The sequence below is a fragment of the Chaetomium globosum genome, genomic scaffold (genome assembly GCF_000143365.1).
Source record: "Chaetomium globosum CBS 148.51 scaffold_5 genomic scaffold, whole genome shotgun sequence".
Classification (NCBI taxonomy): Eukaryota; Fungi; Ascomycota; class Sordariomycetes; order Sordariales; family Chaetomiaceae; genus Chaetomium; species Chaetomium globosum.
The window spans coordinates 583,465-603,228 of record NT_165980.1 but is presented as its reverse complement, the minus strand read 5'-3'; the positions used below and the strand labels follow the sequence as shown (position 1 = coordinate 603,228).

At 56.6% G+C, this 19,764-nt stretch overlaps 4 protein-coding genes across 4 annotated transcripts; 2 read left to right on the top strand and 2 right to left on the bottom strand.

Annotated features, from left to right (window-relative positions):
- Positions 1 to 901: 901 nt before the first annotated feature.
- Positions 902 to 5,008, top strand: CHGG_07025 (uncharacterized protein; the record flags this gene model as incomplete). The annotated part of the gene is made up of 2 exons (XM_001224680.1): positions 902 to 3,888; positions 3,943 to 5,008. The coding sequence occupies 2 exons, from the start codon at positions 902 to 904 to the stop codon at positions 5,006 to 5,008; spliced, it is 4,053 nt and encodes a 1,350-aa protein (XP_001224681.1).
- Positions 5,009 to 6,635: 1,627 nt separating this feature from the next.
- On the bottom strand, positions 6,636 to 9,823 carry CHGG_07024 (uncharacterized protein; the record flags this gene model as incomplete). The annotated part of the gene is made up of 2 exons (XM_001224679.1): positions 6,636 to 7,388; positions 7,442 to 9,823. The coding sequence occupies 2 exons, from the start codon at positions 9,821 to 9,823 to the stop codon at positions 6,636 to 6,638; spliced, it is 3,135 nt and encodes a 1,044-aa protein (XP_001224680.1).
- Positions 9,824 to 13,836: 4,013 nt separating this feature from the next.
- On the bottom strand, positions 13,837 to 15,935 carry CHGG_07023 (uncharacterized protein; the record flags this gene model as incomplete). The annotated part of the gene is made up of 2 exons (XM_001224678.1): positions 13,837 to 15,534; positions 15,588 to 15,935. 2 exons carry the CDS (start codon positions 15,933 to 15,935, stop codon positions 13,837 to 13,839), a joined length of 2,046 nt encoding a protein of 681 aa, XP_001224679.1.
- A 650-nt stretch (positions 15,936 to 16,585) lies between these two features.
- On the top strand, positions 16,586 to 17,887 carry CHGG_07022 (uncharacterized protein; the record flags this gene model as incomplete). The annotated part of the gene is made up of 2 exons (XM_001224677.1): positions 16,586 to 17,042; positions 17,109 to 17,887. The coding sequence occupies 2 exons, from the start codon at positions 16,586 to 16,588 to the stop codon at positions 17,885 to 17,887; spliced, it is 1,236 nt and encodes a 411-aa protein (XP_001224678.1).
- Between the last annotated feature and the right edge of the window lie 1,877 nt (positions 17,888 to 19,764).

Sequence of the window (19,764 nt, the reverse complement as noted above, 5' to 3'; positions counted from 1 at the left end):
GATCGGGCCGAAAGGGACTCCAAACACAAAGCGCTTCTTGCCTCAAACGGTGATGTCTGCAGACATGGAAGCTCAGATTGTATGTCTTATAGTTGTTTTCATTCGCTGAGCGCTGTTGTTGCCTTCCGAAGAGCCAACCAATCTGCTCCCGGAGCAGCCCCGCACGTCCCTCTATCCGAGTTGTCAAGCCCCATATTAAACCCCTAACCCTTTATACTCGGTTTCATCCCTTCAAAGGGGTTGATGATGTCTGTTCACGAGACCTCGGTGCCCACAAAGCCCCCGCCCAACTCGACACTGAGCTCCCAGAATTCCGACAACATTTCATCAACTAAATCTCATCCCGCCCGTCTCTATTTCGACAATACACCATGCCGAAGCACTTTCGAAACCGACACACTGCCTCCGATCCTCTCCTAGACCGGTCGGCTTATCTGTCCCTCTTGAGTCGGGCGGTGGTGTTGATAGTTTTGGTCCTCGGCCGTATATGTACATACCTGCCTCGGGTACCCAGGTAGTTTAAGCGCTGATGATATGGTTATTCGTAAGCGTCAAGTTTCGATTTCAGGGCAGTTGAATGAAGTTGCTGACTGACAAATTCTAGGAGAGCTGGGCCCAGGTGGTTGGTGTTGAAACAGACACTGGGTTGACAATGGGGGTTGAGTTACAGGGGGGTTCCAGCAGGGGTGTCGCGTAACTTAATTGGATCGACCCATTTCCACCCCCAACGCGTCTCTCAGCGCGTCTTCCCCACCATATCAACCCTGCCACCTGCACTCCCATCCATCCACCCATTCTTTTACACCAAGCACCGGTTTCGAAGGGCAATCTTTAACATATGCTCTTGAACCAGCTTTCAACATAATATTTTAGACCTCAGATACTCCCAATTGCGGGCACAATGGCCTCTTCAAGGTCTCCGTCTCCCTCCCTGCGCCGCTCTCGCAGCGTGTCGCCCACCACTGCCACGACGCGTCTCATCCAGCAAAACCGCTTTGGCGCTCTCTCCGATAGCAGTTCCGAAGAAGATGATGCCATCCTTCGTCCACGTGGGAAAATGGCCGCTAGAATGCAAGCCCGCGGTAACGAGCCACAAGAATCAGAATCAGAATCAGAAGCTGCAGATGACGCGAGCACGACGCGAGGCAGCCCGCCAAGGGAGACGATGCTTGAGAACGAAACCAACCAAGATGAGATTGAAGAGGCGGATGAGGAAGAGGACGACACTATTACTACGCGCCCCAGGAAGCTAAAACCCCGGGTTGAACGAAGCTCTACCCCAGAACCGAGGCCACATCAGGCCGCGTCGTCACCTGGTCTCTTCATCTCTCCACAAAAAGACGCCCCCGCCTCACCCGGGCTGTTTGTCTCGCCATCCAAGCCTCGGTCTCCTTCCGCGGATCAGAGCGACGACGGCCTTCCCAGCCCAACCGGCTTGTCGAAGAAGCCCGCATTCAAGGCCCTCGTCGCCAGGAAGCGACAAGAGCGCCTTGCGAGGGAGGCTGAAGAGGCGCGTAAGAAGGCTCAACGGAGGGCAGCAGCCGGTCATGATGACGATGACATCATGGCTGACGACGAAGACGACAACATCACCGATGACGATGGCGGTCGCAAGCTCACTCAAGAGGCGGGCGCATCACGCCCTCCGCGTAAAGCCAGCAAAAAGGCACTCGAGGAGATGAACCGCGAAACCCAGCGGTTGACTCGGAGTCTGCAGCTTGCTCACGAAGCCAAGGTGAAGAAGAAGCTCTCCAAGTCGGCCTTGTTTGAGCGGTTCAACTTCAAGCCTGAGGGCGCAGCGGCATCAGCTGAGACCGCGCCGGCCGCGAGCTCAAGCCGTGCCCCCACACCAGTGTCTATTCAACAGAGTGATGCGGAGATGAAGGATGTTGAGACGCCGCCTAGTTCGCCGCCGGTACCTGGGAAAGACGGTGCTTCTGAGGACATGCCTCCTACGACAACAGAGAACAAGGGCGACGAGGACGAATTCCCCGCCCTGGAAGGACTTGTCCAAGAAGCTGCGGCGCGCAAGCTCGACAAGGGCAAAGGCAAAGCAACACCTGCCGATCTAGAAGAACAGCCCACCGTCGAGCTTCCACGGAAACGCAACATCCGCGTCAAGCTCCCTCCCCTCCAAGCCAATAACGCCTCCGTCTCCCTAGATGCGGACGACGACGACGGCCTTCAAATTCTGCCCAGCCGCAAGTCCAAACTCGACGCCATCTTCGACCGCATCCCCACCAATCAAGCCCAACAAGCCCACTCCCTGCAAGTCCTCCGCCGGCTCGCCCACCTCGACGATCCGGAGAAGAAGCCGGCACCCCCCGCCCGCGCAGGCAACAAGCTCAAGAAGCAACAACAGGAGCCCATGATCACCGCCGGCGAGCTCCACGCCAACCTTCTCCAGCGCGCTCGCCACCAAGCGAAGCTCGAGCGGGACCGCCACTTGGAGGCGCTGCGGGCCAAGGGCGTCCATGTGCAGACGGCTGAGGAGCGGGAGAGGGAGATGCAAGATATCGAGGACATGGTTGCGAAGGCGCGCCGCGAGGCTGAGGAGCTCATGGATAAGGAGCGGGATGATGCTAAGGCGGAGAGGAAGAAGAAGCGGGCTGCGGGTGAGGACGACCCCTTGGGCTGGGATGACGAGAGCGATGATGATGACTATGAGGAGGAGGAGGTGGTGGAGAAGGAGGTTGAATTGTCTGGCTCCGAGGAGGAGGACGACGAAGAAATGGAGGAAGAGGAAGAAGAAGAGGGCGAGGGCCCGATTGACGATGCTGCTGAAGTCGTGGAGGCGTCTGAGACCGAAGAGATCGAAGAGCAGGCCGACAACCAGGACTCGGACGACGAGGAGCTGCCTAGTTCTATGCAAGTCCGACGCAGGGGGAGAAAGCAGGTCACCATCGTTACTGACGATGAGGATGATGCTAAGCCTCTTGTTAAGGCCACGCCCCGCCCCAAGGCTCACTTCTTCAAATCGCCCTCTGTCCGCAACGCTGAGTCGCCTAGCGTGCCGACATCAGTCCTGCGATCCGCTACCAAGACCTTCATCCCGGGCCTTCCTGTTGCCGGGCCTGCCGGCCTAGGACTCACTCAGATCTTCGCCGGCACCATGGATGACAGCCAAATGGGGCCAACCCAGACATCGCCCACTCAGCCACGGCCCACCTTTGACGTGACCGCCTTCCCCGATTCCAACTTCTCCCAGACCGCGCAAGAGGCCACAGAGGACCTGATCCTCGACAGCCAGCCGAACCGAGAGACGCAAGCCGAAACCCAGGGCGTGCAGATCCGCTTCTCCCAGTCCCAGATGCACGGCTTCGATACCTTCTTGGAGGAGACCGCAAACCCGACGCAGATGTCGGAGCTCCTTGAGCCAACCCAAGACTCGGGCTTCCAAGACTTCTCGCCGCTGCGCCAGCGCTTTGTTGAGCCCCCGGTTTCAACCATGGAGACAGTTCCCGCCGGCCAGACTCAGGCGGAGGAGCAATTTGAGTCGCCTCTGGTGCGCAGAACCGGAAAGCTCAGGCGCAAGAACGCAGTCGTGCCGGAATCGCCCAGTCGTCGCTCTGTTGCCGGCGAGGACGAGGTCGTGGAGGGTTCCGTGGCCGACGAGTTCGGCTTCGGCACTACCTCCAACAACGCCTTCGCCGCCATGAAGGAGGCTGCACGCAAGGAGAAGAAGCTCAAGGAGACCTTCGACAAGAAGAAGAGCAAGGCCCGCGAGATGGTCGAGGAGCAAGCCGAAGAGTCTGAGGACGAATACGCCGGCCTCGGTGGCGCCGATGGTGAAGACAGTGACGATGACGATCAGTCAATCAAGGAGATGATTGATGACGAGACTAAGGATAACGAGGGCGACGAGCGGAAGCTGGCGGCCTTCTATGCGTAAGTCTGAGTCACTCTTCTATCCTTTTCAAATAAACAAGCTAACCCGCACAGTGAACGCGACCGCGCCGACGATGAGAAGCAGGTCGAGAAGCTCTTCCACGACGTTACAACCGGCCAGCTCCGGCGCAAGCGTAACGGCAACTGGGACGACCTGTCCGACTCTGACGATGGTGGCGAGGCCCGCCGTCGCATGAAGCGCCGCCAGTTCGCTAAGATGCAGCGCACCCTCTACGCCGATGAGCGCATTAGCAAGGTTGCCGAGAACCCGCGCAACCAGGCGTTCATGCGGACCATTGAGGACCGCGGCAGCGACGACGAGATGGACTTTATCTTTGCGCCGCCGCCGCCGCCACCGGGGGCGGAGAGCCAGGGGACGCAGGCGTCAAGTGCCGGCCCGGCCGCTGTCATCCCCAACAGCCAGCCCCAAGCTGCCCCTCTGCCCAACCCCCGCCGCACCAATGTCGGCAAGAAGCCCTCCAACATTGGCGAGATCCGCGAGTCGCTCTCCAACCTCCTCGACGAGCCCTTCAACCCCGCATCCTCCCTCATCCCCGCCACCGAGGCCGGCTCCTCAGACGACGAGGCCCGTCCCCAGTCCTCGCATAGCAACTCCAGCAACAAAGAAAACCGCAACCCGCGCCGCAGCAAGCCCGCGCCCGCCATCATCGACCGCATCAACCTCAAGCGCAACTCCTCCACCGCCTCCTCCGCCAACAAACTCGCCTTCGCCTCCGCCACCACCACAACCTCCACCACCGGCGCAGCAACCGGAGGCACATTCAAGGTCCCCGCCCTCCTCCGCCGCGCAACCACCAACTCCCTCCTCTCCACCACCTCTTCCTCATCTTCCACCACCTCTTCCAGCATCACCGCCCACACCACAACCACCAACACCAACACCAACGCCGCGCGCTCCGCCGCCGCCGCCGCCGCCCAGAGCATGAAGATCAAGAAGCCCGCCGGCAAGCGGTCCGGCGTGAGCTATCTCGCGCGGGAGACGGAGCGGCGCGCGGCGGTGGCCGAGGCCGAGCGGCGCAGGGAGGCGCGCAAGTTCCGCGGGGCGGAGGGGCGCGGGAAGGTGGTCGGGGGGTTGTTTGGTGGGGGAAGGTTTGAGTAGGTGGTGTGTTGCGGTGCAGTGGGAGGTTTGGGTGGGTAATGAGAGGAAGGGGGTGAGGGTTGTTTGTTTTGGGGGTGGGGTTAGCTACCTGCTTGCTTGCTTTGGTTGTGTAGGGTTGGGTTTGGGCTTGGGCTTGGGGCGTTTGGTTTGGGGGGGTGGTTGTCGGGTAGTTATTGGGTAAGGTTACTTTGTCTGCGTTGGCCGGTGTCTGGGTTTGGGTTGGTCTGGATAGGGCAGGCCGGAGTGAGAAGACTTGTGCAGTGTACAGCGAGTTGTATAGTATAGCATGGCATGGGCATGGTTGGGTTGTGTTTTCGGAAACGGATTAGGTATTTGGTAACGGGTAGGGGATTCGGTCTAGGAGTTGGAGTCAGGCAATAGAATTCGGTATCAGCTCACCTCTTGCTGTCGACGACCCTTGAGTGACTTGCCCTACCCGTCGGTCGTTTTTCTGGCATGAGGCAGCCAAGAAAGAGTACCTCAGCAACAGCCGGCCATCTCCAAATGTGATGGGCGGGCACCCATGGTCTTTACGAGACCATGAAGTCAAAACATCACACTGGGCCCACAAACCACCAAATTTCACATCAAAGCAAACACCATGTGGCAGGATTGACACGTCAAGACTCAAACACAAGTAGAGTAGACTGATTCAAATGATTGAATTACTCATATCAGATGCTAAGCGTCAACTATCGAACAGCAGCCCACAGGCAACAACCATCCCCTATCTTGATCGACAAAGGAAATGATTAAGTAGGTAGTAGTACGTACATACAGGGTAGGTCTTGCCTCTAAATCGTGTCATGCCGTCGTATGGTCGTGATGATCCTCCGCCTGCCACCGAAAACAAAAGAAAATAAAAGACAGTAAGATGCGAGCGCCGAGGCGTCCCGCCAATGCGTCCCGCCAAAAGCCAGTCCATAGCCAGCCAGCAATGCAATGCCAACCCTGCCGTAGTCTATACACGCATGCATGTATGCTTCTCATAATACACGTCTCCGTAAAGAGCAACGAGACGAAATCGGCGCCAGGAAAACCCCGGCACCCATAGTTCGGAAACCGTTGTAACTCCGAAACAAACCGACACCCGAGGCCGCCAGCAAACGCTGCGTCCTCAAAATTAACCTCCCCAATTTGCCGTTCCTATCCGTCGCCGCGGAAGGCCATGCATCCCCAAGAGCGCCCGATCGTCAGGTCGTCTCCATCAAGAATGCTATTTCCCAAACTCCATGACCAGCCCAAGGGGGAACATGGTCCAGTGTTAACGACGTCGACCGCAATGAAATCCCCGTCGGCAAATAGATGCAGTATTAAGGCGCTCGTTGGAGCCATCCCGCGTGTTGACTCATAAACGCACATGGCATCGTTGATAATGCCGAAAGAATGTTGGAACTGCAGGATCGCGCCAGTCGCCCACATAAACTCCATACCGCCCGCACATCAATCGATCCCAAATGGCCCCGATGTCCCACAGCCATGGGTACCGAGCTATGATAGCCGGCCCATTCAACTCCATACTCCGACATATTCTCCTGCCACGCCCCCAGAAGTGGCGGCATATCCAGCACCTTAGACACGAAAGCAGATGGCGTGCTCCAGGATTGTGAGAGTGTCGTATTAGCGTTTAAACATCCATCATCTCGGTATCCACAAGCTCTTCCACAGAGGGACCGATGCGGGGACCCCAGTTGCCCTCGAACACGGTCGCGCCAGCAGTCCGGTGGCTGGAGATCCAGGATACAGGTTCCGACTCCAAGACTTGCTCAGCAGTGGGACGATCCGCCGCATTAGGTTTGAGCATCCATTTGACGAGGTTGTCAAGGGAATGCGGGTCGTTCGGGTCCAGCATAAAGCTGGGTGGGCGTTGAGGCTCCGTCCGTTTCTGGGCGCCGAACAGATTACTCGCGTTGTGTGTCATGGCCCCATAGGGCAAGGAACCGCGGCGAGGACTGATGCCAAGCCCAACCTCAGGTTCGTCGGACACTTGAGAAATGCCGGAATCATGGGCAAGAGGCAGGCCATTCGCATCGCGGGTAATGGCGCCGGCCTCGCCGCATGTGAGCGGAGGGACAGCGCTCAAGTCGCCTGCCCGAAGAGCCTGCCAGGTCGGGCCGTTATCGGGAAGAAAGACGTTGCAGGCAATCTCCAAGATGATGAGGCCGAGGGCGAAGATGTCGGCAGGTTTGTCAAACTCTCCGCGAAGAATCTCGGCGGCGATATACTCGCGATCGCCTTCTCCATCAATGCCCTTGGGGGCGGGCCAGCTCGTCGCCAAGCCAAAGTCGCCGATCTTGAGATAACCATCGAAATTGATAAAGATGTTGGCCGGCTTGATATCAAGGTGGATAAAGCCAGCGGAATGAATCGCAGATAAACCCTAATCTTTTGTCAGCAATACGAACTTTTAGAATTCGCAACACCTCAACTCACCTGAGCCGTCTCCAAAAGAATCTTCCAGATTCTGAAATCATCCAATCGGCCGGCCTGTCCAACAGACTTGAGGAAGCCATCCAGGCTGCCCTCGCTGCAAAACTCGGTCTGGATGTAGAGGTGTTTGTTGTGTTCCCAGCTGTCAATAAACTGCACAACTTTACTGCAGTGGCACAATGACTGCAAAACAGCCACCTCGCGAAGTTTCGTGTTGCGGTCGTGCACACCTTGAAACGGCAGGAGCTTCTTTACCGCGTAGACCCTATCGGAGCTTGGGCTTGAGGGTGTTCGAGGCGTGGTCGACAACGGCATCATGAAGGAGCCGGGAGCGGACGACTTGACAACGCGATATACCTGCGAGAACTCGCCCTTGCCAACAACTTCCGACTTGTCAAAACGGGAGAGCAAGGACTCGTCAACGTCGCCGGGACCAAGACTATTCCGAGGAGTGATGCTCAATCGGCGACTGGCAAAGCTTGAGAACAGTTGCCGTGTCTGCGAGTTGCTGGGGGTGGCCGGGGTCCGGGAAATCCCGGCGTTGCCGTCCTGCAAGTGCGAAATCGACAGACTGGTCGGGTCGGGCGGTGTCATCGAGTGCCCTGGAGCGTCGCGGGGAGTATGGGGCGACATAGTTTCCATGTTCGAACCGCTCGCTGTCGTGGGACCATCAACCTTGGCATACTGCCCGGTCGCGCTGTTGAACGTCGCCAAAAGAGCCGGCGAAGTTCTCGCCGGTGCGGGCGTGGCAAACGAGACGGGATGCGAGCGGCTTCCGGTCACGGAAGCGAACGAAAAGCCGAGGCAAGGTGAGCCACCGCCGGAGAAAGGAGTAGAAGGCCGGGGTGGGCGTTCCAGAGAAGGAGAGTCGTTGTTCGGTAGGTCATCCATGCCCAAAGTGATGGGGTCCGGCCTCGAGTTCGCGTTCGTATCTCTCGGGTCTCTACCAAGGCAAAACTGGGGAGCGCGGGCGGCGAACGAACGTCTGTCCCCCGGCGACTGACCGCCCTCATTCGGTGCCGTGTGTGACTTGAAGAACAAGTTCTTCGTCGGTGTAGGCGGGAGCTCATCGTGTGCCTCAGGGAGTTCATCGTCGTCCACACTAAGCATGCTCCCCTTCCTCGTATGGCCGGAACGAACTTGCTGGAAAAGGAGGCTGTTTGACTTATCCGGAGTTCCAAACAAGTTCCCGCGAATGGGTGCGGCGACCGCACTGAAAGGCGTCGAAGGACTCCCGAAAGAGATCCGAGATCGACGTCCGCCACTGCCACCTTGCGGTGGGAATGTGGCCGAATAATAGGGCTGCTTCTTACAAGGCGTGTCCGGCATCGCAGTGGCCTTTGCTCTGGGATGCTCAAGTGGACCACCGTCCGGATTGCGATTCATCTTGGAAACGAGGCCAGTTGACATAAAGGCCGACTGCAACGGCCTAGCCCCCTTGTAATGCGGGGTTGAGGCCTCTTCCGAATCATTCACCGGCGGGAGGGATCCTGGGGGTAGCGACTTCGATAAAACTTGCGGCAATAGCGGCCGCTGGGTCGGAAACTCTTCATCGGCGTGGCTCGAGCCAGATGAAGATTGTGGCACGAGCCGGGACAGCGGGTGAGGGTGGTTCGCTGCTCGTTGGGCCGGGTGCGGCGACATGGTCGCTTGGGAAAAAGGATTTGATCGCTCCTCGGGCGGGACGTAATGATCCAGCGAGAGCCTAGGCCTGCTGCGAGCGGCCGGCGTACCAGGATCAGTCGCGAGTTGTGCCAACTGCTTCTCGCCCGCACGTCGACCCCAGGAAGGTTGTGTGTTGCCTTGGCGCTGTTGAAGGGTGCTCCTACGAAGAGAAGACGTGCGCTTTGGCATGGCAGGCGACGCCACCAAGTCGCGGAACGGCGACTGGTAAGTGCCGGTGAGTTCGTATTCATGATCGCCGTCTTCATGGATGTCGAAATTCTGCGGCGGCGGCGCAGGGGTCTGGTCGAAAACCGAGGGTTCAGTTCCCGAAGTCGAGATTCCATGGAGACTCCGTCGCTTTGCGACTGGGCTCCCAAAGCTCGTCTGTCCGAGGCTCATGTCCGCGTCGCTCCGCTTGAGCGGGCTGACGGAAATGGAGGGAAATGGCTCGTTGTTGACCTCCATGAATTTTGAGACGCCGTTCTTCGTCGAACCCGAGACGTCGAGATGCAACGAGTGGCGCGAGGACCGGTCGAGATTCCCACGCGTGGCTGGGCTCAACGCGACCGGGCAATTCGTAAAGGTGGTGTTCTCTTGGCCCCGCGATTCGGCCAAGGCAGTGGAGGGTGGAATAGGGTTGCCCGAATCGGGCGACGGACCAAAAACCCGCTTCAGCGGGCTCTTTGGTGACATGCGCGACCGAGATAGGGGTCGGGTCATCGGCTTTGACCGCATAGAGCGCACTGAGAGCTTTATGTTCGGTCTGAATGGAGTCGCAGTTGTCTGGAGTTGTGGTGGTGCCGAGTAGGAAGTTGGCGAAAGCGGTCCCGCCGAGAAAGCTGGCGTCGCGGGGGTGGTTGTGGAAGGGACTTGCTCAAAAATGGCACGTGAACTTGGGGTTGGCGATTGACGCAATGCAGCTGAATTCGCTGCAGGGGACGCAATGCTCGACAACCTAAATTTAGAGGGCGATCGTGAAAGTGATCTCCGAAGCGATCTCACAGTTGAGCTGACATCGACGTGGTGAACATGGGTTGGCGAGGGGAGTGTAAGTGTGCCCCCGCTTCCACTTGAGAATGACATGTTCGCTTAGTCGCACTCTTCTCTGCTGCACTCGCAAGGATGTGACGCGCAACTTCCGATCGAACCTCAGACCTCAGACGATAACCTTGGTTGTGACCGGTTAATCCGTCTAGAAGGTGCAGGCAAAGCGAGAGGCTAGCAACTTCTGATGGTATAATTGTCGAAGGGCGTCACCGGAGCAAGAGCGTGACAATGCACCAAAATGTAAAGAACAGTGATCGGACAAGCGGTTGATTGCCGATAATAGCAGGTTCGTTGTTGTGTCTGTTTCCGAAGAGGCGAAGCCAGTCGACGCTCGAGAATGGAAAAAAAGGGCGAAATTGGTATTGTTGGAATTTGTCTTGTTGACAAGCAGGTTCTTGCCACAATGCTGATGCGATAAAACCAGTCGAAAAGAGCGTAGATACGTCAGATCAAATGGCCATCGGGCATTGTTGGTCGAGGTCGGTCGCCACTACCTCTTCTCACCCAGTGCTGGCTGTTGGAAATAGTCCTCCTCTAATCACACTCCGTCCAAAGTCCCGCCTTCCTTAAATCCTGTTACTGGTACTGGCCACACTCATATCGGATGAGAAGGTGCGATGGTGTAGGTGGATATCGGGGTTGTTCGAGGTTTCCCGCAGGTTGCGATTTGGTGAGGCGGGGAAAATGTCCAGCCAAGCTGGGATATCGGCTTGCGATGCGATCAGCGGGGTTAAGGCGATAAGGAACAAGTCTTGTTCCAAGGGAGAGAGAGGAACAGCAATATCAAACGGCGCTGCTGAAGGATCGCGGGATGAGACCGAATTCCAATGTTCAACTTGTTGGCGATCGCAGCCAGTGTGCAGACGAAAAGGAAACCCGAAGGAGGGCAGATCGTGCGGCGAAGCACACAAGAAGATGGGACGGCGACTGTTGTTTACTTGGCGGATTTCACGCGTTTTCGCGTTCAATAGACGCGTTGTGCATGGGAGGCCCTTGTCGTGCCTGACGTTAGCGTGGTACCATGACCCACAACCACCCGCTTGGTCTCGCCAAGCACAGGGTCCATGGGGTGGTGTGAGAGGCTTTGCCACCTGCAGCCGAACCCCCCTCCTCCCGCAGCCTCACATTGTCATGATTGTTCCCCAAGGACAAAGAAAGCGGCCCATCATTGTCGTCACAAGTGCAATCTACGGGTGGCCAAAACAGATGGCAAATGGCATAATGCGTAAATGTGATATCATTGTCTCAAGGCTCCATCTTTTGCTATGTAGGTTGCCTGACTTATTTGCCACCAACTCATGGAAAGCCGCCGGGCCATTCGAACCATTCTCTCCTGTGTAACAAAAGAAGTGGGATGATTCTGTTACAAACCCTCAACCTCACCGCCTCGGACGAACCGGAGTGCCCCCCATGGCAGACGTTCGAGACTCTTGAGCGGTGAAATTTTCCATTTTAATGGCAGTCAAAGGCTTCCATGGGCTTTGAATCAGACCTTGAGTGAGGTCCAGAACCAATAAAATGTTAGAGACAAGGGGGCCTTCCACAGAAAAAGTGTGTGTGGGGTTGAAATGCAAGATCTGCTAGATTCACACCGCTCACGCACTCTCTTCGCTGGCCAGACGTCACTGGCGGCAAGGCCCTCACATTCACCCTCTCCAAATCAGCCAGTTGCTGTGGGATGACAGGTCGATAGGTCCCGGTCTCACCAGTTGCCGCATGTCAAACGCATGCTGCCCGGCATGCAAGAATGCAGGTCCGAGTTTGAAACGTGTGTGCTGCTATCACATGCCTAAAAAAGGGACAGTTCTGCATTGTGCCTCCTTCAAGCCCCAAATATGACCGCTTGTGGCCACATCTGAGGCCCAACTCACCATTGGCGTCATTCTTGGTCAGAAGTCGCATTGACACCGCCGCCTTCGCCGAATGACGAAACTGTCATCATGATTAATGCCAGTGAGCTCTGCCTAAAACTCAACATGCTTGGCCCCAAGCAGAGAGCAATTTCTCAAGCTCCTTTATTTACTTTTGGCCAAACGCGTCGAAAGAAAACAATGGATGCTACACCGAACGCGCCTGCATCCTCGCCTCACTTGGCCCTCTTCCAAATCGGGTAAATCTCGAAAAACACAAACTACCACACACTAATTTGTAGAGACGGCGTCTAAGGAGGAAAAGCCCTAAAGAAAGAAAGAAAAGAAAGGAAAAGTAGCCACTGCAGTGCACCCTGGTGTCCTCATCCACCCATCCCACCAGCCCAACCGCCTTCTTTCACCCCAGCGAGAGAGAGACGCGTTCCCGCGGTCCACACCAGCCTTTCCCCTCTTTCCTCAACGGCCGCTTCCAAGTTTGGACCCCCTCCTTCCCACTGCTCCCAGCTCCCAGCCAGTCCCAACGGACCCAGGGGGCCGATCCCAAACTTCCGACTGGACGTCGCACACCGACCCTGAACCCTGAGCCCATGGGGAGGAACGAGGGACGGGAAGAATGGAGACAAGCAGAAAGATCGACGACACAGCGTGGAGAGAGAGAGTGGCTGGCGGCATGTCACTTTTTCTTTCTTTTTTCTTTTTGCTTCCTCCCATCCCCACCGATCTTGACCACTTTGTTGTTGTGATTTCCTCTTTCGGACTGCGCGACGAACCGCGACCTACCGCGTCCCACTCCTCTCCCCCCACCAACTCCCACTCTTGGCGACGTAGGTACGAAGGAGTCTTCCGTACACTCTTTTGCTCCGCCGGGACCCCGTTCAACGCCGCGAACAAGCACAAGCGCGCCTCCCCCTGCAAACACCAAAACTCAAAACAAAGTGCTGACCCCAAGAATCCCGATTGCTGCAAGTCGAAACGGGTTGGTTGGTTGGTTGGTTCGGCCTGTGGTCCGTGTTTTTGGCGTTGCTTTGCTTGCCACGCTTGCCCGCCCGCCGTCGATCCGTCCCAACTTTTTCGCTGCACATCCAATCCGTGTGGCATCCCGCATTCCTTGGCCCTTTCCGAGTTTCCAACCCGCGTCACTGATCCTGTCGTGCCTGTCCTGTCCCGTCCTGTCCCGTCCCGACGGGAAGAGACAGCAGCCAGCAGCCAGTGGCGACGGGCGGACCGAGATCCATCGTTCATGCACGCAGAGCGTTCCGGATGCGTGGTTTAATCCGAATCTATACTAGTATACCCCCTTCTCTCATCTTGCATTGCATTAGTAGGATGCATCGTGACGGGAGATGGTCCCTTCCCCTCCATACATGAAATCGGGGGGTATGCAGATGATGTGGTGCGGCACGGGCAAAATAGAAACAAGTAAATAAAATAGCATATTGCAGGAGTCAAGACACCAAAAAGTGCATTTAGACGCATGACGGTCTTGATTCACACTAATATTGGAAGATCATAGTTTCCTTTTCCTCGCCGTTTCCGTGTGTCCAGATGGAGTAATTCGTAAACAAATCCGTAAACAAGTCGACGCCAGTGTCAACATCCACGCGTTGTCTATCCATCCACCCCCATCCATTTGTCCGTATGGAGTCTCCGCCCTGCATGGTGGCCGATAACCACCCACACTCCAGAAAGAACTTCGTAAACCAGGCACAGAGAGAACATCACACCGCCCAACCTATCCAACACCACCAGCGCCCATCCCATCCATCCCCCTTATAGCAGCACCACCACTGAAACCTACCCATCCAAGCCCCCAAATCAAGCCCACCTCGACCGGATAAACTCGGCCCACTTCCCGACATCCTCCATCCTCTCCAACAGCGCCCCAACATCCTCTCCGCTCCGCTGCCGCCCGTTGGGCGCCACCATGTTGCTGTCATCCAGCACGTCCTGCGAATCCACATGCACGTGCCCGTTCTCCTGTATCTCCAGCGTGACGTGCGCCGTCCTGTCGCGGAACGGGAAGACCACGCGCAATTGTGGCACCGGCAGCATGGTTAGGGTTAGGTCGATGTTGAGGTGGCCCTCACTGCCCTCTTCTTCGTCCTTCTCGTTGTCCTCGGGCCCGTCGTCCGTCTTGGGGGTTAGGAGGGGGTTGGCAAGGGTGTCGTAGTCGTCTTGGCTGGTGGTTGTTGTTCCTGTGATAGTGGGTGGAGCGGCCGGTTTTACGTCGGCTGGGTCGAGGAAGCGGGTGGGGTCGGGGTCTTGGGTGAGGCTGCGCTCGAGTAGTGTGGCGAGGAAGGCGTACTGCCGGAGGTAGGGAAGAATGGTGATGAGTTGTTGGGGGTGCGAGAAGGTCATGGTGGTCAGGGTCCGGCTTGGAATCGGCTTGCTCACATAAAGCGTGTTGGCGTGGCTCTTCAATGTCAGTTTCTCCTCGCCTGGTGCTGCGTACGCCGTCTGTCTGTTGCAGGTCACAGTCCTCGACCCCGCTGCTGCCTCGGGTTCTTTCCCTGGCGGGTAGGGGAGGACCAAGCTGTCGAACGTGGCCAACTGCTTGAGGGGCGTCTCGTCCATCATGCAACCCAACTGCTGGATTTGTCCCCATAGAGTTGTTGGGATATGGACAGGCGGGTCAAAGGTGGCGTGGAAGACGGCATCGGGGAGGCGCGGCCCTAAAATCGAGGCGTCGGGCTGCATGGGATCCGCCTTTGTTTGGTCTGGCGTGGGAACAAACGTGCTTTCTGGCTCCAGCCAGTCGATGATCGGGCCGCCCGTATGTAGCTCATCCGGAAGAGGAACTTTCTCAACATCCGGGCCAATCCACTTATCCGAGATGCGGACAGGATTGACGCCGATTTCCCTCAGAGGCGCACAGTCGATGAGGATACTCCATACTTGTTCGTTTTCCTCAACCCACTCAATCATTTCCGGCTCCGTCGGTGGTGGCTGCAACCTCCTGTCTTTCCAGTAATCAAGGGCCATGCCCACTCGCCCCCTTGTATTCATGGTTGGATTCCCGCTTCTCGTGCAGAGGACGAGACTCTCGAGGTGGTCCTCGCCCTTGGCCGCAGCTGCAGGGTCTCCCCGTACTTGCTGAAGCTCCCAGGTGTGAAGACGGCAGAGGCTTTCGTAGATACCGGCCACGGCCTCGTACATATTAAGTCCAGGGCTAATGCTGAGCTTATCCAGGATAGCGAGACGCTCAAAATTGGCAGCAAAATTTTCCAAGGATTTGGTAAGGGGGCTTTGGCCTTCAAGAAGTTGCAGATCCTTGAAGAGAATCTTGCCAGCGGCCTCGGCATGCTTGTTGACAATCTCGGCCGAATCCGGGAAGGCAAGGTTCACTGATTGTACGATGTCGCTGCGGAATCCGATGAGTAACTCTAGAGCCGAGCCGGCTACTATGAGTGTCTTGCTGTCGTCACTGTCCATTGAATTCTCCCAGATAAACTCCAGCTCGAGCTTCTTTGCCAGTCTTTCCAAACCAGCCTCGCTAACGAGGCCTTTACTTCGCTTCGACAAGGTTAGCCCCGCCAGCCAGAGGATTGCCATCAGTGATTACATACCCCGAGGACGGCAATAACGCTATCCAGCCGCCTTGCTCTCTCGTCCTCACTAGCTTTCCCCAAATTCCCAAGATTCTGGAGGTCTAAACCCAGAGAACTTATGTCCAGGATGCCGAGGGCGGCAGCAGCCGACGGGCTGTCGTAGTTAACAGGGCCCGTAGAGCGGCCCAAGGTTGCGGTAGGCGATTTCTTAAACTGCTGGGGCGATGACCTCGGGCCATGAGGAGAAAAGGCGGCGGCGGCCGAAAATGGCGTTGAAACTGAAGGAGTCGCGGCAGCACCTGGCTGGGGCTGTGAAGGGGTCTTGCCCTGCGATAGCGGATGCTTCCCCGGAGTTGGCGTGGACATGGTGGCCGATGATTATGCGAATTAATGAAAATGATGCCAGATAAAATGCCCAGGCATTCACGAATCCGTTTATCAAAACAAATCGATGTTCGTCTTCTCAGGTCTTGTCGGTGGCTGCGGGGGCTAGCGTAATTCTGCGCCAAAGTGAGCGTAGGTGTTTTGTAGATTTATGTAGATGTGAGGTGTTGACTCGACAAAGAGTGTAGTTGATGGGTTTTCGTGTTTATATGTTGGAGGTACTCATGCCCAGATGGTGTTAACAGAGGTCCAGTTGAGTGAAGAGCTACGCCAAGCCACAAGTCTGAGACAAGCGAACCAGAACTCGAACGCAATATACATAACCCTAACCCGCAACCGTTACCTTAAACCTTCCAGGGCATGCAGCGAGCAGATCACAATCAAGTCGCATCGGAAGGTCCATCTCACTCCCAGCTCGTGCCGGCTCCCAATGGAACCTCGAAGCTGCCATCAAATAAATGTAGTAAAAAGACCGATTGCTTTCTGAAACCTCGGACAATCGAAGACGTCAAGCTGCTTCCCTCCCCCCCAACCCCTGAAGTGCCACAGCCACTCACACCAAGCCCTTGTCCTAGGTTGTTCAGCTGCAGGGGTTCTAGCGCCTGCGCTTCGTGGCAGCACTGACAAACACCATGAATTTCGCAACTCCATCATCAATCATCACCGACCCACTCCAATACCCCCAGACAGCCACGCCGCCATCCGTTGCACGGCCCCAGCCACCCCCACCAGTCCAGCAGCAGCAACAGCAGCAGCAGCAATTACAAAAACAGCAACCCCTTCCACAACAACCTCAGCAGACCTCACAGCAGCAACAACAGCAACAACAGCAACAGCACCTCGCTATGAATGGTGTCAACGGCGGCAACATGCCCGGCGCCGGCATGGTTCCCTTTCCCGCCCCAGCTGGCCACCAGGCCGAGCTCAACTACATCTACGGCATGGTCGAGGAGCTGAGTCGCCAACTAGCCGACAACCAGCGCACTCTAGAGGAAGTCGTCTCAGGCGTTGGCCGCGTGCGCAGTCGCGCAAGGGCACACTCACTAGGCAACGAGGAGCTGGTCGATTCCGTCGGCGACGAGGTCAAGGGTAAACCAAAGCCCCCCTAACCCCTCCCACAAATCAACATAATCTAACATTACCGTGTGTGTGCAGCCCAAGAATCCAACCTCGACACGCTCATCTCGATCCTCTCGGAGGCGCTCGAAAAAGCCAAGTTCTCGCGCGACGCCAACGCCGCGCTCCTCACGCAGTACGCCTCCGTCATCTCGACCATGCTCAAGCAGTTCCACGACTACAAGGCCAAGCACGTGGCGGACGTATCAGCATGGCACCGCAGCTACCGGGGCCAGCTGGCCGAGGCGCGGGCCGAGAACTGCCGGCTGCGCGAGCAGATCTGGGAGATGCAGGCGCGGGCGGGGAATGCCAACGAGGCGCTGCGCGGGTTCCGCGGCCGCTACGACGAGGACGCCGCCCGCTGGGAGCGCCGCGTCGACGCCAAGGCCGTGCGCCAGGAGCTACGCTTCTGGAAACGCATGGCCATGCCCCACCTGCCCGAGGACGACCCCTACTGGAGCGACGACGACGACCTGGTCGACGCCGTCGAGAAGCGCCGCGACCTGGCCGAGAAGCGCCAGCAAGAGATCAACCGCCTGGTCGCCCGCGAGCAGGGCAGCGAGGACGCCGCCGAGCTGGGCGATGTCGTGGGCGCGCCGGGAGGCGGGGAGAACGGAGACGTGCCGCCCGAGGTGCCGTCTGCGCCGGGCGCCGGGCAGGGCATGGCGATGGGCGGGGTGCCGATGCAGAGGGAGGATTCTGGGGCGGTCGTGCTGCCTATCCCGCCGCCGAGGCCGTCGAGCGCCGCGAGTAGTACCGGGTCGTCCGGGGCAATGAGGGCTTTTTTTGGCTTCTCCCTTTATTCGGTGACTTGGTGAGGAGGCTTTCTTCCGTGGGTTTAGATATCCGTTTATGCATCATTGGAGTATGGAGGGGCACTGGGCGGGGGTATGGCGTTGAAGAGAGATTGGTTGGTTGTATACTTCACATGATATCCTGATTAATATAACCTGGGGGTTTGAAGATGTGTACTATTTGTTTCTGCGTACTTCGTAGTGGATGGTGCTGTGGTTATTATTATTATTCATACTCCGCTATGCCCTAGGGCGTGCCGGACCCTCAGCTATTTAGTGTACAGGAAAACCGTGCCCTCCCGGGCCGGGTGAAAAACCCATACCAACAATCAAGGAGCGATGCGTTTTAGTGAGCCTACATATACAAAGAGAGGAGGCCTCCTGGCCTCCGAACGGGGGCGCTTCAGGCCGCCGCTTCCAGCTCGAGCCTCCTGGCTAAGTTGTACATCGGCAGCTTCCCCGAGTCCATCAGCCAGTCGAGAACTCTCCTCGCGAGCCGTGCAGTCGTGGGATTGATGCCGTGTAGAACAGAGTAAAAGTCCCGTCGTGTCCGAATTCCAGTTCTCTCCCACCTTCTAGTCAACGGTGGGGCCCAAACACCACACTACCAGGTGTCCGGCAGTCTCTCGTCCCTCGCCACACTCGACAGGCAGGAGTCAGAACCTCCGGGACTCCCCGTGTAAACAAGAAGTCCCGTAAGCCTATTGCTCCCGTCCGGATTTGAATCAGCAGTGAGCTCTTCGCCTTGCTGAGACCGTCGTGCCTCCTTAGGGTTTCGTTCCGGAATAGCGTCTCCTGCTGATGGTCAAAGTCGTCCGCCGGCCTGGTGATTGCCCTGCCGTCCCGTTCCTTTAACCACCTCGCTTTCCAAGCCTCTTCTACTACCCTGTTCGTATCAACGGTTCCCCCCGTCCAGCGCATGACCGTGCCCGCGGCTCTCTCCACCACCGTAGGCCCTTGAGGTCCCAAGGTTCGCGGTCGGCCCCTGTTGCCCCTCCTCGAGCTAAGTCTCTGCGTGCTGTGATTATGTTAAACAAGGAGAATATCATTCCTAAATGACATTTACAAGAGTTGTTGACTTCGCCCGATCACTTTCATCAGCGTCGATAGCCCTTGAACTCTAGAGGATAAACCAAGAAACTATATCAAGTAAATTTACCTTTTTACACAGTCCTTTTCCCAGTTTTTTGTCCCCAGGATAGAGTGATATTATCTTGTAGTCCCAAACTGCTCCTTAAATCTTACCACACACCCCTATGCACAAGGGGAAGAGGTGTAACTCTAACTCGGAGTTAGACATGCCCGGAGTCCAAACAGGATGTTGTAAGATAGCAGGAAATATCTAGAGCTTGGTCGTTATTATGTCAGGGGTAGCGGATGGTCTTTCGTGGAACGCAGTGCTTTCGTGTTTAACATTGCCTCGTTCTTTATTCCATTTTTAAAAACCTTAAACATATACTATTGCTTGGATATTTTGGATATCACTCTCAGATAAAAACCTGATCGACAACTTAAGTAATGGCCCTGTGGCATTCTACTAGGCGAGGACGGGTTGAGCAGGCAAGAGGTAAAAAACAACCAATGGTGTGGTAGGCACATCACCAACACGGTGAAAGTTGGTGAAAACATGATATCACAACACCACCACAGCCAACCACCCTCCCCCTTCACAGCAGGATACCACAACAACAGTGATTGATTGGGCAGCAAAACTCCTATGCATATTATCATTGTCCATCTCATGGCAAAAAAGGATATGCTAAGACCTCCGCAGCAGAGTGATATACTATATACTAACTGGAGATAGCCTATCTCCGACATGCTAAGTCCATCCTGCAAAGTCCCCCTCCCCCCCTTTCCTCCCCCAAACGCAAACGCCCGCTAAAAATCAGGGAGTTAGG